We start from the raw sequence: 18701 nt of genomic DNA on the forward strand, positions 1-18701 counted from the left end.
TAACAGGTGCTGGCAAGAGTTATGTATTTTCTTGTGAGCTATCTTTAACCCCAAGGCACCATTGGACTCATTTTAATTTACTGCATTTTAGCTTTTATAGACCTGTTGCCTCTCATTTTGTTTGTTTGCAAATGAGGATAGGAACCTGGATTTTTCTTAGTTAAGTCAAACATCTGAGCTACAGCATCTCAGTGGCTCTTACTTGGACTATGAACTTCAGACCAGGATCCACTTTGGATGTTCCAAAGAAGTGATGGGAGAGGAAAAGTGAATGATGCACTTCTCCACACTTTGGTGTCCCCTTCACCAAGACTGAGAAATGTAGGGAGAGGAAGTGTATGCCACTCATGCCTCCTCTTTCATCACTCCCCCTTGGATCACCTGAAGTGGAATATTCCAGGACAACCTGGAATATTAATGCAATGTGAACACGACAAGATGTGAATGAAGCCCTTGTTTGTCCTGAGGACTGAAAATGCATCAAAACCTGAGGCTTTATTTTGTTCTTAGCATCAAGAACACAATCTTTTACAATCATATTTTGCCAGTCAATAAAGCAAACAAAGTCGGGAGACCTAAAAGAGGTCAGTATAATTCAAACCTAAAAGCTTCCTAGTAGACAGAACTGATATTGATGCTGATGTGAGTTCCATGCATAAAGGAACCAAGATATTTCATTTTTCCAGGGGCATGGCAGCTTTTACAACTTACTACACTTTCTTTTTGAGTCATCAGTCAAATGCTTGATCATTTTCTCAGTCAAAATGTTTGATCACTTTCCCAGAAAGTTAGATTTCTTTTGGCTTGATGACTAACCGGTGGTTATGCCTTTGTTTTTTGTTTTAAAGGGTAATAGGACTCTTAGATTGACAGTTTGCTTCCCATGTTCAAAACAGCTACTTTTTCTTGTGGTCTATTAAATCCCAAGATTTCACGAGAATCCGTTCATGAATCAATAAAAGAATCATCATTAGGACTGTCAACTGATTAACCTTCATCCAAACAGTAGGATCAAAGTGACCCAGACAATTGGGGAAAAAAATAAGAGTTTTTATTTTACTCTTCTGCAGCTCCATACATGAGGAATCCCCCAGCTTCAAATGTGATCAATTTCTCTGTAATGTTTCACAGTCCCAATCCTCTTCTAAATTTTTTTGAGTAAATTGTAGTCTATAGACTAGGAAATTTGGGGTCATTTTTACCTCAGTGGCATTCAATAGGAAACTGAAATTAACATGTATATTTCATTTTTTTTTTTTGTGACTGAGAAACTGAGGATCAGAAAAACTTTTTTCAAAAATTATGGTGGTTTTATATTAATTTGTGGTGCTGATTTCAAAAATGGCATCAGTTTTGCCCTATCACATCTGGTTTTGGAGACACAATCTGGTTTTGGAGACACCACCAGAGGACAGGTGACTCTGGATTTAATTTTGTGCGGTACGCAGGACCTGGTTAGAGATGTAAACGTTACTGAGCCATTGGGGAACAGTGATCATGCTGCGATACGTTTTGACGTGCACGTTGGGGGAAGAATACCAGGCAAATCTCTAACAAAAACCCTTGACTTCCGACGGGCGGACTTCCCTCAAATGAGGAGGCTGGTTAGAAGGAGGTTGAAAGGGAGGGTAAAAAGAGTCCAGTCTCTCCAGAGTGCATGGAGGCTGCTTAAAACAACAGTAATAGAGGCCCAGCAGAGGTGTATACCGCAAAGAAAGAAGGGTTCCACTAAATCCAGGAGAGTGCCCGCATGGCTAACCAGCCAAGTTAGAGAGGCTGTGAAGGGCAAGGAAGCTTCCTTCCGTAAATGGAAGTCTTGCCCTGATGAAGAGAATAAAAAGGAACATAAACTGTGGCAAAAGAAATGTAAGAAGGTGATAGGGGAGGCCAAGCGAGACTATGAGGAACGCATGGCCAGCAACATTAAGGGGAATAATAAAAGCTTCTTCAAATATGTTAGAAGCAGGAAACCCGCCAGAGAAGCGGTTGGCCCTCTGGATGGTGAGGGAGGGAAAGGGGAGATAAAAGGAGACTTAGAGATGGCAGAGAAATTAAATGAGTTCTTTGCATCTGTCTTCACGGCAGAAGACCTCGGGCAGATACCGCTGCCCGAACGGCCCCTCCTAACCGAGGAGTTAAGTCAGATAGAGGTTAAAAGAGAAGATGTTTCAGACCTCATTGATAAATTAAAGATCAATAAGTCACCGGGCCCTGATGGCATACACCCAAGGGTTATTAAGGAATTGAAGAATGAAGTTGCAGATCTCTTGACTAAGGTATGCAACTTGTCCCTCAAAACGGCCACGGTACCAGAAGATTGGAGGATAGCAAATGTCACGCCTATTTTTAAAAAGGGAAAGAGGGGGGACCCGGGAAACTATAGGCCGGTCAGCCTAACATCCATACCGGGTAAGATGGTGGAATGCCTCATCAAAGATAGGATCTCAAAACACATAGATGAACAGGCCTTGCTGAGGGAGAGTCAGCATGGCTTCTGTAAGGGTAAGTCTTGCCTCACAAACCTTATAGAATTCTTTGAAAAGGTCAACAGGCATGTGGATGCGGGAGAACCCGTGGACATTATATATCTGGACTTTCAGAAGGCATTTGACACGGTCCCTCACCAAAGGCTACTGAAAAAACTCCACAGTCAGGGAATTAGAGGACAGGTCCTCTCGTGGATTGAGAACTGGTTGGAGGCCAGGAAGCAGAGAGTGGGTGTCAATGGGCAATTTTCACAATGGAGAGAGGTGAAAAGCGGTGTGCCCCAAGGATCTGTCCTGGGACCGGTGCTTTTCAACCTCTTCATAAATGACCTGGAGACAGGGCTGAGCAGTGAAGTGGCTAAGTTTGCAGACGACACCAAACTTTTCTGAGTGGTGAAGACCAGAAGTGATTGTGAGGAGCTCCAGAAGGATCTCTCCAGACTGGCAGAATGGGCAGCAAAATGGCAGATGCGCTTCAATGTCAGTAAGTGTAAAGTCATGCACATTGGGGCAAAAAATCAAAACTTTAGATATAGGCTGATGGGTTCTGAGCTGTCTGTGACAGATCAGGAGAGAGATCTTGGGGTGGTGGTGGACAGGTCGATGAAAGTGTCGACCCAATGTGCGGCGGCAGTGAAGAAGGCCAATTCTATGCTTGGGATCATTAGGAAGGGTACTGAGAACAAAACGGCTAATATTATAATGCCGTTGTACAAATCGATGGTAAGGCCACACCTGGAGTATTGTGTCCAGTTCTGGTTGCCGCATCTCAAAAAAGACATAGTGGAAATGGAAAAGGTGCAAAAGAGAGCGACTAAGCTGATTACGGGGCTGGGGCACCTTCCTTATGAGGAAAGGCTACGGCGTTTGGGCCTCTTCAGCCTAGAAAAGAGACGCTTGAGGGGGGACATGATTGAGACATACAAAATTATGCAGGGGATGGACAGAGTAGATAGGGAGATGCTCTTTACACTCTCACATAATACCAGAACCAGGGGACATCCACTAAAATTGAGTGTTGGGCGGGTTAGGACAGACAAAAGAAAATATTTCTTTACTCAGCGCGTGGTCAGTCTGTGGAACTCCTTGCCACAGGATGTGGTGCTGGCGTCTAGCCTAGACGCCTTTAAAAGGGGATTGGACGAGTTTCTGGAGGAAAAATCCATTATGGGGTACAAGCCATGATGTGTATGCGCAACCTCCTGATTTTAGGAATGGGTTAAGTCAGAATGCCAGATGTAGGGGAGAGCACCAGGACGAGGTCTCTTGTTATCTGGTGTGCTCCCTGGGGCATTTGGTGGGCCGCTGTGAGATACAGGAAGCTGGACTAGATGGGCCTATGGCCTGATCCAGTGGGGCTGTTCTTATGTTCTTATGTTCTTATGTTCTTATGTTCTTATGTTCTAACATAGCCTCGTTAGTGAATAGTTCAAGTAGCTTCCTCATGAAAAATCTATGGCATAGGTTTCCTCACGAGAAAACTACTTGAACTATTTACTAATGAGGTTATGCCATATCTGCAAAACTAGACATGCTAGGGCAAAACCGATGCCATTTTTGGAATCAGAAGCACTAATAAACACAGGAATAGGTTTTACTTTTAAGACAGCAAAATGTATGTTGGCCTGCATAATTTTGTTGTATAACAAGCCCTGTGTTATTGCCTGTATCTGGCAATAAGGGTGCCAACCCAATTGAGATACTAGTGTGACCCAAAGAAGCTCATGCTGTTATGTCTTGCCCAGCAATTCTTGCATCCCATCCTAATCACTTCCCAGTGCAACAGTTCACTGGATCAGTCTATAGGGAAAAGAAAAGAAAAACTATATGTGTAATCTCTTGATGAGACTCTAAGGAGCTGCAAATATTGCGGACACCTCAACCAGCGCGGAATCACTAACAGAAACCATGTTTTCCCATTCCCCTCACCAGGGACCATTTCATCAAACGATTTCCACATGGTACACAAGTAATCAAAAAGAGGGTGTTTTGGACCCTGACACAAGTCAGCAGCAAAAGCTATGAATTTAAAATATGACCCAGTGCCTAGTAATGCACGCCTGCATTACAGAGTCACACTTTTACACCCAAAGCACAAAAGGAAAGATTAAGGCAAGACCCATTTTAAAAACAAAGCAAAATAAAACACTGCAGTAGAATGATGAGAAAACCAGATAACTGTGGCCACAATCCAAGCAACATCAAGACCAGTGGGGGCCCGGAATGGCCTGTTTTGTACAGAGATTCAGAGGGGATCAGGACCTCAATAAAGCCGTCTCTTTCTCAAAACTCTGTTTGAAGCCCCCAATACTGGCAACAATTCAATGTCTCAATAAAATCACTGCACACTTAGAAATGAAAGAAGAAGCCCAGCTCTCCTCTTGGTGCATTTCTTCCTCAAGCCAAACTCCAGCTGCGTTCACAATGATAAAGAAGCCCCAATCCTCTCTGGCCGTATATCAGGTTGATCGCCCCCTCCTCTGGTCTTTATTTCAGTTTGTTTATTTACATATTTATTTTAAATATGTATAGTTTGCTTTCAGTAAAAAAAAAATAGAAATAGAATCATAGGAATGTGCCTTATACTGAGGCAGATGTGCAAAGTATGTGCCATTCAGCTACAACCCTCCCTATAATGTGCATAAAAGATATCTACTTGTTACCTACTTATTATTTTCCCAACCCTCTACACATGATTAGATAGATGACATGGCACTTGTGACAAAAAGTCTGGAGACCCCTGTCTTAGATGATTGCCTGAAGTGGGTGTTATAATCACATGATACAACTTCAGTAGCTAGATTTTCAATTGTGAAATTATAAAAATATTCCCCTTTGTATGCAAACAGACATGTTCACACAAACACAGTCTAAAAATCAGGATGCCTTTCTTGATGGCTATTCCTATCATAGAGCCCAATCCTATGCATGTCTACTCAGAAGTAAGTCCCATTATAGTCAAAGGGGTTTACTCCCAGGAAAGTGTAGAAAGGATTTAGCCACAGTCCACAACTGAAACCCAACTCTACTCATACAGCTGCAGGAAGAAAGTCCAGGATAAATAATAAACATTTAATTTGTCAGCAACTTACTTTTTTCTGAAGAAGCATGAATCTTAGCTTGACCTCTCACCAGCCTGCAGCTTGAACCATCTCCTGCACAGATCCCACAGTTGTCTTCCTTTGCGTGACTCCCGAGTTGTCGATCACAGCCTATTGCCTGGCAATATCAACACCACAGTAAGAAGAAGGGCAAGTCTTCCACAGAACGCTCAGGTTTTAACATTTTTATGTATTACATTATCTCTTCAAATTTTATGAGCTTACTTCTTGCTCTCAAAAGCACACCTTCCTTTTCATGTTTAAGCCAACAAAAGGCATGAAAAAGAACTAACCTGAGATGTTTTTAGGCTATAATAATTAAATGTATTATGGTATATTCCTGCCTAAGAAATATGCAAGTTCCTAGCAAGCCAAATACCATTTCCTACAATGCAGCTCTCAGGACATCTATGTCATTGTGTTGTTTTGAATTTGCTCTTCATCACTTGCTAGCTTCAGTCAAACAGATTCAAGGAAAGCCTAAGCTCCCAGGGTCAAGCAGAATCTGGCGTTAGGTCAGCTGGCTGCATATCACAGTCACCCTGAATACCATCCAAATGTGCCAATTAACCCAGCATAGTTCTGACGTTTTTGGGGGGGGGGAAATGAATAGATGTGCCAATTTTTGCATATTCTAAGACAGGGCAGTCCAACTTCTGACAGCCAAAGGAGAGGGGGCACGTGACCCTGGCATCACCCTCCCAACTGCGCAGACATGGTAGTATTTGTTGTTGGCAACCTTCAGTCTCAAAAGACTATGGTATCGCGCTCTGAAAGGTGGTTCTGGAACAGCGTCTAGTGTGACTGAAAAGGCCAATTCGGGAGTGACAATCCCTTCCACACCGGGAGCAAGTACAGTCTGTCCCTAGTCTGTCTCCCTGGCTATGGGCCTTCCTTCTTTGCCTCTTAGCCTCAGACTGTTGGCCAAGTGTCTCTTCAAACTGGGAAAGGCCATGCTGCACAGCCTGCCTCCAAGCGGGCCGCTCAGAGGCCAGGGTTTCCCACCTGTTGAGGTCCACTCCTAAGGCCTTGCAGATGTCCTTGTATCACAGCTGTGGTCTACCTGTAGGGCGCTTTCCTTGCACAAGTTCTCCATAGAGGAGATCCTTTGGGATCTGGCCATCATCCATTCTCACGACATGACCGAGCCAACGCAGGCGTCTCTGTTTCAGCAGTGCATGCATGCTAGGGATTCCAGCATGTTCCAGGACTGTGTTGTTTGGAACTTTGTCCTGCCAGGTGATGCCGAGAATGCATCGGAGGCAGCGCATGTGGAAAGCGTTCAGTTTCCTCTCCTGTTGTGAGCGAAGAGTCCATGACTCGCTGCAGTACAGAAGGGTACTCAGGACGCATTGGCGGCGATATGATGATGTCACCGGCAATTACTTCTGAGTTCTGAGTCGCTGGACTCACTAGGCAGGTTCAGTCAGCAGGAGGCAGCGGTGGGTCCGTCAGGGCTTTTCGATCTCCCTGCTGTGCCATTCCGGTTTCCCCAAGGGAGAAGCCAGAACAGCGCAGCCAGGAGATCGAAAAGCTGCTGAAGCGGGAAGAGGCGGTGGGTGGTGGCTGTGGCGGGGCTTTCGAGGATTGACGTAAAGGGCCTCGCAAGCCACGAGTTGGACCACTCTAATCTAAGAAGTGAATCCCATGCTTCTTTGCTAACTGTCCAGAAACACATTAACCAAAAGGTCACTACACAATCTTAACAACCCTGTAAGGTAAGTATGTCTTAGCCTCATATTGCAAATGAGAGCCTGAGGTTGAGAGGAAGTGACTTGTCTAAGGCCACTTAAGTGAGTTAATGACCAGAGGCAAAAGTCAACCCAAGAACCACATGACTGATGGTAGTTTAGAAACCAGGCTATTTTGTACCAGCATTCTATTTTGACCTTGTGAGTTCCTTCTTGCTGCACAAGACAGCGACTGAGCTAATCATGTATTATCTCCCTGTTTAATCCTGCTTCCATAACCCTTCCCTTCCTTTGTTGTCTCCCTTATGTCTATTTTATAAATTGCAAGCCCCCTGGGGCAGAGACCTGACCTTTTACCCTCCGAAAAGTGAAGTGTATGTAAATTGAAACAGCAGCAGTGACCTCACTTAGGATTTGAGTGCTAAAAGTGTCTCATACACATCAATGCCCTGTAACAATCTCAAGGATACAAGGAACATGATCTCCGTTTTGCTGATGATAGGCTGAGTACTTTGCCTAAGGCCGCTGAGAGAGTTCAAGGCTGAGGTAATGTTTGAACTCTTGGCTTGCAGTCCATGCTCTTAGCTACAATGCTCCACCTAAATGGACAACTGAAACTGGTTAAAGACAAAGAACAACCTTCTCTTTCAATCTCCACGATGGTGGGTCCTTCCTATTGTCACTTAAAGTAGCAGCAGTTTTGCCATCAAGTGACAGCAAAACTGGGGAAAGGAAAACAAAATCTAAGCCTCTATAGCTGCAGTGACAAACTGTGTGTTATCACAACACCACAGCCTTCTAATGCAGCTATTTTCAACATTTTTCTTCTCATGGCACACTGACCTCTATGGTCTTTATCTCTTGTGATATCACTACTGAGAAACTCATCTGGATTCCACATGGTAGGTGGAGCAAGAGGTACACACAACTCATTACTATAGACCAGGGATGCCCAAACCCCGGCCCTGCGGCCACATGCGGCCCTCAAGGTCTCTCAATGCGGCCCTCAGGGAGCCCCCAGTCTCCAATGAGCCTCTGGCCCTCCAGAGATTTGTTGGCACCTGCACTGGCCCAACACAACTGCTCGCAGCGTGAGGGAGACTGACCTCTTGCATGAGCTGTGGGATGAGGGCTTCCTACACTGCTTGCTGTTTCACGTCTGTGATGCAGCAGTGGCAGCAAAGAAAAGGCCAGCCTTGCTTTGTGCAAGGCCTTTTATAGGCCTTGAGCTATTGCAAGACCTTCATTCATTCATATAAATTCAACTTTAATATATTCATTTATGTAAACTTATGTAAACTTATTCAAATTTGAAATGTAAATTAATTCTTTTTTTCCCCAGCCCTGGACACAGTGTCAGAGAGATGATGTAGCCCTCCTGCCAAAAACTTTGGACACCCCTGCAATAGACAGTTGCCCTAGAAACAGTGCCATGGAACCCAGAAGAGTTTTATAGCAATTTTCAACCATGGCACTTCAACCTCCAAGGCACACCTGTGAACCTTTCAAGGCACACCAATGTGCCACCGCAAACTAGTTGAAAATTGCTGGTCGAATGCGTGGCACAAAGTGCAACCATTTGGGAAAGGAGGTATTTTTCTTTCTCATTCCAGAACACTTTACCAAGGTCTGCCATGCACAAAACACTCATTAGCACAAGACAAGTAAACAAATATTCACAGCAAAGAACAAGAGACCACCAATGGCCAGATCTGGAATTTCCACACCCTGTTGCAAAGCAGAACGTGTCACTTCTCAGCCCAAGGTCACAACTTCCTCTGTAGGAGTTTGAGCATACTGTCTTATCTGTCTTACCATCAAGAAGGGAGGAAAGTTAATTTTGCCTTATCAGGAAGAAGCATGCTTTAATAACAAATGAGACCTTAACAGGGAAGCGAAGACTGATGTGGATTAACATGTTAGCAGGGACAAGAAACTTCCCCTGCAAGAATGAAATGCAGGGAAAGTAGATACAGATAAATTTTATCCCTCTCTTCCAATACTGGAATTTGGGGTCACCCAATAACATTGCTTGGCAGGAGATTCAGGAGAGACAATGGAAAGTCCTTCACGCGACACAGGATTAATTTATGAAATTTGCTGCCATGGGATGAAGCAATTGCTAGAGGCTTACATCAGCATTTCTGAATGTTTGCCCCTTGCCATACCACTTCGCAAGGCCCACCTATTGGAAGCACCACAGAAATAACTTCCAGATTGAAATGCCAGATGCAACACAACAAACACCTGTAAGAGACTCAGGGTGGAAAAGAGGACTTTTTTGAGAACGCAAAAAGTGTGTACTAGAGCTCTGCCTGGTGAGTTGAGTCTCCTAGTGCTGCTTGCAGCATTGTATTGAACATAAGAACATCAAAAGAGCCCTGCTGGATCAGTCCAAAGGCCCATCTAGTCCAGCTTCCTGTATCTCACAGTGGCCAACCAGACGCCTCGGGGAGCACACAAGGCAACAAGAGACCTGCATCCTGATGCCTTCCCTTGGCATTCTGAGTAGCCTACTTCTGAAACCAGGAGGTTGTACATACCCATCATGGATTGTAACTATGATGGACTTTTCCTCCAGAAATTTGTCTGATCCCCTTTTAAAGGCATCTAGGCCAGACGCCATCACCACATCTTACAGCAAGGAGTTCCACAGACTAACTGCACACTGGCTAAAGAAATATTTTTGCTGGTCTCACTGCCAGGGGGCAGCAGACTATGGTCCCACGAGTTTCACCAGACACCTCCTCAAGTACCATCGGTGGTAAGAACACCACTGGTTGAGACACACTGGCTAAAATGATTTTAAAAGAAGTTAAGATAAATTCATGGAGGAAAGATCTATCAAAGGCTATTGGTCACAAGAGCCATATACAACTGTTTTCTCTGCTCTCATCTCCCATGTCTGGGCTTTCCCACAGCCACCAGGGGAAAGAAAATGAAGTACTTAATGCACCTTTGCTCTGATCAAGCAGGGCTCTGCTGAGGTTCTTATGAAACATTTGTTCCTCTTCAAGACGCATATGCACAAGATTCACAATACTCCCCTCAGTTCATTTAAGCATTTGCTTTTCTCTCTCCAAGGACTTTCCAAAGTGGTCATACGTTCTTTTCCCAACTATCATTTTCTAAATGACACGTGCATGACAGAACTGGCTGCATTGTGTTTCTCCCCCAAGATGTATTTGGAGGCTTATTTTATAAGATGTTCCTTCTGTGGGCCTTCTCACGCTTGCTGAGAGTGTTCTCAAGCAGTCTGGAAAGCCCGGTGCCAGAAAGATAAAGATCTGAAAGACAGGATTCAAAAATCACTCTCTTCACTTTCCTACTAGGAAAAGCAGCGCACCCCTTTCCACTAGGAAAAGCAGAGCCACTCCTTCCCATAGTATCAAAAATGACTTTTCTCCAAATGGACTACAAAAATGACTTTAAGAAAACCCCAACTTCATATCTCACAGCCGATACTTACACTGGGTAAACTGAAGAAAAAGATGGCTATCCCATCTGCACAATGCACTGCTAGCAAATGGTTTTGATAAAAGGGAATAGTTAGCCCTATTCAGGCACTCATTTGAATCTACAAACTGGGGTGAGTCACTTGATTTTGCTTCATGGGTTCAAGAAACATGTTTCCAGTGAAGCTAATGCATGTAAACAGGCTCCTGCATGGGCAACCTGGAAAATGGAGGGTACTGGATCATATGCTCAGGTGAAGGACACAGGCTCTGTGCAAATGCAACCTTTGAATATAGTGATGTCAAAAGCAAGGCCAGCGGGAGCAATCTGAATCTGCCCCATCCACACATCCAAATTTGAATTGATTTAAAATAAAATCTGACTAAATAAATGCCTGAACAGATCTATGGCTAACCAGTAATCAGTAATTTCCAGAAAACTAGAAATATCCAGACCCAATAATTTGACTGTTGTGTTTCTCTTGATTTGAGGAAGGCCAACCACATACATACCATGGATACCTATTAAACAGTACTTGTGCCAGTAACATCTACTTCCTCTGCACGAGTGACATAGCTATGGGGGGACAGCACGACAATTTCCTGGCAGTGTGTAAGCAGGAAGCCTCCTGCTCCCTCCCACTCACTGTCGAAGCCATTCCGGACAGTGATAACAATGTGTAGGAGCTCCAATGGAATGGCTCCAAAAGCGAATGAGAGGAGCCACACGCATGGTGGACTGCAGCATCTGTAGTAATTACTGTAGTAATTACTGTTGGCTATCCCACTGCCCTGAATCTTCATCTTCACGTTCTCATTTTTTTTTCCTTCTTATAGAGGTCTTAAAGATTACTAAGCAAATTATGTGACACACTGAAAGCAGTCAGAAAGAGTTCTACTATGCTGCTATTACCACGACACTCTGAAAAGAGTCCTCTGTATTCAAGTGACTGAGGATTTCCTTGCTTTCCTAATCTGGAACCTGTGTATTCCTCTGCAGGGTTCCTGCACTGAATTCTAAATCTCTAATTAAACTTTAAACAATGCTTCCCATGTGCCACATCTGAATTACTTATTAACTGCACTTATTAATTGCACAAGGTGCTGCACCAGAGATGGTAGGAAGCTGGTCAGTAGTAGAACATACTGGGGGACCGGGTCCGTCCTATCATTAGGTGGGGCAGAACACATGTTTGCATGCAAAGGAGTCAAGGTATCTGAAACTCTGGAAGGTTGCTGCCACACTGTGTAGCAAACAATGATCCAGATGGACCAATGGCCAGCCTCAGAATGGCATCCTCAGTTCATTCAGAGTGAGCCTGTCCAACTCAGGAAACAAATTGTGAGGATTCTAAGTGCATTCTCACTTTCATTGCTTAAATAGCCCTCCTCATTCCATGCAGGCATGGCAAACAACTCCCCTGTATGGCAAGAGGGCTTAGTCTTGCCTTGGGGAAAAGTAGCGTGCATATTGCCTAGACCAGGGGTCTCCAAACCCTGGCCCGGGGGCCAGATGTGGCCCACGGTGAGCCTCTATCCGGCCCGCGGCCAGCCTCTTGTCCCCTGAAAGCCTCTGGCCCACTTGGCTGAACATGATTGGAGCTGTGCTCTGGTTGTATCTGGAGGGCCTTCTAAGGGCCAGAGAGGTTGAGAGAATGAGCCCATTCATTCATTATTCATTCATCTAAGTTCCATCTCTAATTTATTTATATAAATTTTATGTTTAAATTTTTTTTCTGGCCCTCTACACCGTGCGAGATATTTGAGGCAGCCCTCTGGCCAAAAAGTTTGGAGACCCCTGGTTTAGACTATGATGCTGCTCTTTCATCAGCCAAACCACCACACCTCCTTCCCTCTGAGGCTTTAGTGAGCTGGGCCTCTCTGCCCTAATTTTGTCTTGGCCTTCCTTCGTATTAGCCTGTTCACCTGGTTAACAGAAGCAGCCTTGACTGGGTTCTTGTCTTGAACAGTAACCAATGAAATTTGGTTATGAGATCACAAGGGAAATCAAAGTTGAATTAGGACAACACTTCCTTTTACCTGTGGGTTAAAGTTGGTCGGGATTACACAAGTCTCTAACTTGTGAAGCCTTTTGCTCATCCCTCCAAATCCTTGTTTCAGAGCTTGTTAAGTTTTCAAAGGAACCAAAGGCTCACCTCATTCCTAGTGCAAGTCTCAAGTAGTAGTTAGATTAAGTTAAATGTCCCTCAGAACAAAAGGCAGTGTTTTAGTCTGACCATATTTGCTTTTCATTTTTTAGCAGCCAAGATAACAAGGGTCACTTTGTAAATGAGAAACTGTAGCAACAGAAGGATCTTAAGGGCATTCCTCATTCCACTCCAGCCACCTAAATTTTCTTTCAAAAATCTAATAAATAAAACCTTAAGAACCATGTTATCAACCATCCCTTGGCAGCAGATGCAAAAGAGATAATCAACTGGGGCTAGATTCCCATTTTAATTAGACTGTGGGCACTGAAGTAGGAACAAGTCTTATATCTTGCAGATGCTATTTTGAATTACATGTTTGCCCTTAAACTAAGCAGCCAATATAAACATACAGTTTGGCCCTGCTTTTATTGTTAAGTGAAACCACAGATGTGGAGGAGCCCGATCAGGGCAGGAACCACAGCACATTGGGAGGCAGTTTCCCGCAGTTTCCCCCATAATGCAATCTCAACAAAAAAAGCAACACATTGACCACTGTGGTCTTCTCTATGGTCTTCACCACTTGTGATGTCACTTCCTGCTTCCGGAGATGCTTCCAGATTCTGCGGCTCTGGTTCTAGAGCAACTATCTGTAGTAACTATCTGTCCCTCCTCCTCAGAGGAAGGACAGACGGTTCGTTACTACAGACAGTTGCCCTAGAAACAGAGCTACAAAACCTGGAAGAGTTTCTCACTGATTTTCAAACACTGTGCTCCAAACTCCTGCAGCCCACCTGTGGACCTTTTTGTGGCACACCAGCTGAAAATCACTGTGCTATTTACTCCAAGAGGGAAGCTGCTGTTGGCCAATGAAAATTTCCCTTTCAGAACTAACTGTAGTTTTTGAGGTTGCCATTTCCACTGAGGTTATAGGACACTTCTTTTTTGGGGAACAAGTGGAGACGCAGACTCGAAAACCCGAGTCTTTTGGCCTGCCACTCTGCCTGGGGTGTGAGTGCTTGTTTACTTTTTTCCGCTGCACCCCGAAGGAGCTTGTGGGCAATCCCAGAAGCCACATTCAAACTGACACGTGTGAGCAAGACAGAGGAGGGTAGGTTGGCTCCAGGAGGTGGGGGTGGAGTGGAGAGAGTCAAGTTTTGTTTTTAGGGCTGCATGAGGCTGGAACACAAGGAGAAATGAGGTGGGGGCAGCCAGGTCAGAGGGGAATGCACACCCTTGTCCATCCCAGAAGAAACAGACCATCCATTGGCCAAATGGATGGTCACATCTTTTTCTATGGAAAAGGGAGAAGAAAAGGAGGAGCCCAATGGAGGAAGGGATGGGGACATCTGGGGAGTGTTAAATGAGAACTCTCTCCCTCTCTCTCACACACTCACACACACACACACACAACCCAACAGCAGCTCTGTTTTTTCAGTGAATTCACGCCTGACTCATATGCCAAAAAGACTCTGACTTGAGTCAAACAGAGTCCCAAAAACACTCTGGATGAGTCCCCACAGCCACCCATTAAGACTTATGCATGAGTCAAGTCACAGGGGCAGGTGGTGAGACTAGATTCGAGTGTAGCTGCGGGGGATTGGCACATCACTGCTATTTAACTCTAAAAGCCAACATATAATGCAAAGTTTAGCTTGGCCCTTACATGCTATCAGAAACCAGTTTTGTTAAACAACCAACTGCAGATTAGGGCAGACATTGTGACTGGATATACTACAATGAAATCCAAAGCTATAGATGCAAGGGGACCGGTGAAATGGTGGCAACCATATCTAAAAAGCAGGGGAGGAAACCAGGCACTGCCCAACTTAGATTTTGATGCCAAATTTTATGCAGATTGATTTGAAAGTTCTGGCCACTACTGGTCACATTTCAGAAAAGGTTAACACTGAAAACATACAATGAGTTTAAAATGGGATGTGCGTTAACTTTTTTTATTAAGAATATTCAGTTTTAAGAAGAGAGCTGAGGGGTGTAGACCAAGAGCTTACCCAATGAATTGCCTCACTCAGCTTCACACTCCATGTCAGCCGGCCATAAAGGACTAAAGATTTTAACGATTAAGGCATTTGTTCAAGTTAATCCACCCCATATTGTTGGCTATTTACTGAGCAAAGGGATCAACTATAAATATTACAGGCAGTTTGGGAAAACATCTGCAAGCTTTTAGGGCATATTCAGAAATAATTATAAGTAGGTGATTTTATTTTGTTGTTTTTTTTTTGTCAAAAAAGCACAAATTGCCTAAATGAAACAAGTGACAATATAAAAACAGGGTAATGGAAGAATTGGGACCATATCAAGCTCTTAAAAAGAACCGTAACGGTGTAACTGTAAGAAATGATAAAAATGTTGTAATGGCCTGATTATAGTAAACTCACACAAAGCAATCAACATTTTTAGAGAGCACTGGTGAAGTTGTGACCTTTTATATGTAATGGAAATGAAAAACTAAAACATACTGTTGCGAAATGGGCAAATTGCATCTAAAATAAAACATGCACAATATAGTATTTGCAGACTGACATAGGGGATAGGATCTGACAGAGGAGGCCTCCACCGGTTCTGCCCCTCTCCTGGCACGTGCACTCCCCTGTCCCACCCTCCCCCTGCCCTAGACTGCCTTAAAGGTATATAAACATGCACGGCCCCTGCAGGCCTCAAAGCACCTTCAGAGGTTTTCAGGGTCCCAAAATATGTGGATTTAGTTATTCTGTTCCAGAAACAGAACCTCTGCAGATACCAAGAGCCAACCTGTATACAGCAATATACTTTGCGGTGTACTTTCATCCACTGTATACTTTCATCCACTTAACTTTCATTGCTTTGTTCTTTTAGCTGTTTTCAATTATAGTCAGATTTCAAATTTTGTTCACCTGCTTTCCTCTTTTGTGCAATTTCATCCAACCTTCCACAATGTTCATCTATGTTCTTATGTTTATTTAGGTTTTGCATTGTCAGGTCAGCAGGGGAGGATAGCCCTTGCTTTCCCGATAGCGGAGTGGCACGGGAGCGTAGGGAGACAGCAAAAGAAGCAGGCGATCCCAAACAGAGCCAAAGAAGCAGACACAGGCTTGTTTGTTGCAGAGGCATGTACTGGTAAAGGAGCAGGCAGAAGTCAGTCAAACGGTCCAGAAGTCAGGGATACAGCAGGTCACAGTCACGATAAGGCAGTCCAAATCAGTACAGAAACCAGCAGCAACTCCACCACAGCAACCCACACCTGTAGTCTGTGCTTGCCCCCATATATACCCTGGCCAGCCAATCAGAGTAGGGCGTCCTCATAGTCACAAGACAGTCTTGTGACCCACTCTGATTGGCTGTCCAGTGGTGCATTGCACCATTCCTTCATAGCCTCCGTGACTCAGCATTCATCTCTCCCCAAGTCACATGACTCCCACCTGCAACAGGTGCAGTTGATTGCCTCAGCTGTGCAGTTGATTGCCTTTGCTGATTGCTTCATACCAGGCCCATATCAGGGCCTCCTGCCACATCCAGGCTAATAACAATCTCAAGCCTGGGATGCCAAAAATCTGACATGCATGCATTCACATGTGTTATATAGTTAGTTACCCACATTTTTCACAGGCCAAAATAAATTTGCAAACTAAATAAGGCTAAGCTTTGACATTCATCTATTTTTGTCTTTCGTCCACACCAGGGGTGCCCAAACCCCGACCCTGGGGCCACATGCGGCCCTTGAGGCCTCTCAATGCAGCCGTCAGGGAACTCCCAGTCTCCAATGAACCTCTGGCCCTCTGGTGATTTGTTGGAGCCCACACTGGCCCAATGCAACTGCTCGCAGCGTAAGGGCAACTGTTTGACCTCTCGCATGAGCTGTGGGATGAGGGCTCCCTTCACTGGTTGCTGTTTCACATCTGTGATGCAGTAGTGGCAGAAAAGGAAAGGCCAGCCTTGCTTTGTACAAGGCCTTTTATAGGCCTTGAGCTATTGCAAGACATTCATTCATTCATATAAGTTCATCTTTAATATATTCATTTATGTAAACGTATGTAAATTTATTCAAATTTGAAATGTAAATTAATTCTTTTTTTTTCCCTGGCCCCCAACACAGTGCCAGAGAGACGATGTGGCCCTCCTGCCAAAAACTTTGGACATCCCTGGTCCACGCTCTGGTCCCTAACCAGATGAAAGAGCAAGGCATTGCTGTACAGGTTCTGTCTAAGGCATACATTAATTGAGCACTACTGGCTGGCCTGCTGAACCTCACTGTTGCCACTCGCACCAAGATTGAACCCAACACTGCACAATCAGCAGTGGCAGTCAAGCTGTCTGTCAGGGAAGCTTGTCTGCCACTCTTGGCCTTCTCAATGAAGGAGAGACTCTGGCAAGTGTCAGAGGAACCCAGAGCTCTCATGCAACACGATGGGAGCTTGCCAGGGGCTGATATAGAGTTATGGCCCCAAGCAGGCAAGACTAAGGTTGGTGATAATAATCAAAGACTGAAGGATCAAAGGTACAGACAGGCTAAAAGCTGAATTCAAGAGCACTGAATTACAAAAGCCCTGCTGGATGAGACTCAAAAGTGGCCTACTAGTCTCCCACAGTGGTCCCCCATCTGCTTCCAGGAAGTCCACAAGTGGGAGACAAAGACAAAGTTCTCTTGCACTGGTATTCAGAGGCATACTGGGGCTGAACCAGGAGGGAGGACATCGCTGTCACGACCAGTAGCCATGAGCAGATCTACCCTCCGTGAATTTCTCCAATCCGCCTTTAAAGTCATACGATAGTGGCTAACATCACATCCTGTGGCCATGAGTTCCACAGAAGAGGAAAAGATAGCAGGATGAGGCAAGGCACTAGGAGACTCTTGCTGCCACTCAGACCAAATGGGAAATATTCTGAGGTCAGGGCTTTATAGACCCAGCAGAGCAGGGTCTGGCCTGCGAGGGAAGTATTGCAGCCTAGGTAGTAGTTCTGCACTGAAGTTTTTAGTTTGTCAGATCTGCTGACACAAGAGGTAAGTCAGGAGACCCTGACTGCCTGCAACACAGTCAGAGACACGCCCATGGCATCTTACACATTGTTTATGCCCCTCACATACAGGATTCAATTTCCTTCTGGAATACACAGGCAGAGCCACACACACTTATGTCACCAGAGAACAGAGCATTCATATACATTAAAAGTATATTAAAAGCTAGGTTTCCATTCACCCCTGTGTTTTTGGAAGAGGAAAAGAAATCATCAATAACTGTAATTCTTCCACAGTGACAGAGACTGAGCACTCGGGTCAGCGAGTAACACACAGTCCAAAAGCAGGGGGAAGGCTAAATTATTCCTGATACATTAGAGCTGGTTATGGAACTTCATAAATATTTCACAAAATATAAATCCAGGAATCACCCAAAAGTTTCCACAGCTGTTTCTATAGTTCTCCTTCCCCTCTCATTTGGATTCGGCTGAGGAATTAGATTTAAATGAAAACCATGAACACAGGATGTTTCATTTCGATCTGTGAAGGTTAATGCAGCACTGGCCACATTCAAGAATGTTCATTTCTTAAGCAGATGGTGGGATTTAAATATCATGAGAAGAAGAAGAAGAAGAGAAGGTGTGGGGAGAACAAGAGAAAAAGGACAAGGACCAGACAGCAAAGCAGAGCACTATCTGAGGCACAGATCTTCAGAAGCATAACATACTGAGAAATCTCTCTGTGGGCCCACGCACATCCCGCTACAGTCCCAAGGAGAAGGGGGTGACAAAGAGGCCTCCTCTGACATTAATCTGGCTATTTGCACAGAATCCCAGCACACAAACGTGAAAAAGTGTTTCATGT

At 44.5% G+C, this 18701-nt stretch overlaps 1 protein-coding gene across 1 annotated transcript in view; it reads right to left on the bottom strand.

Annotated features, from left to right (window-relative positions):
* ADAMTSL3 (ADAMTS like 3) overlaps window positions 1-18701 on the bottom strand; it is a 203650-nt gene that overhangs the window by 110455 nt on the left and 74494 nt on the right. The window contains exon 6 of the mRNA XM_066635419.1: window positions 5579-5705. Coding sequence (XP_066491516.1) covers window positions 5579-5705 — 127 coding nt within the window. The remainder of the gene's footprint in view (window positions 1-5578; window positions 5706-18701) is intronic.

The sequence above is a fragment of the Tiliqua scincoides genome, chromosome 8, assembly GCF_035046505.1.
Source record: "Tiliqua scincoides isolate rTilSci1 chromosome 8, rTilSci1.hap2, whole genome shotgun sequence".
NCBI classification, from domain to species: Eukaryota; Metazoa; Chordata; class Lepidosauria; order Squamata; family Scincidae; genus Tiliqua; species Tiliqua scincoides.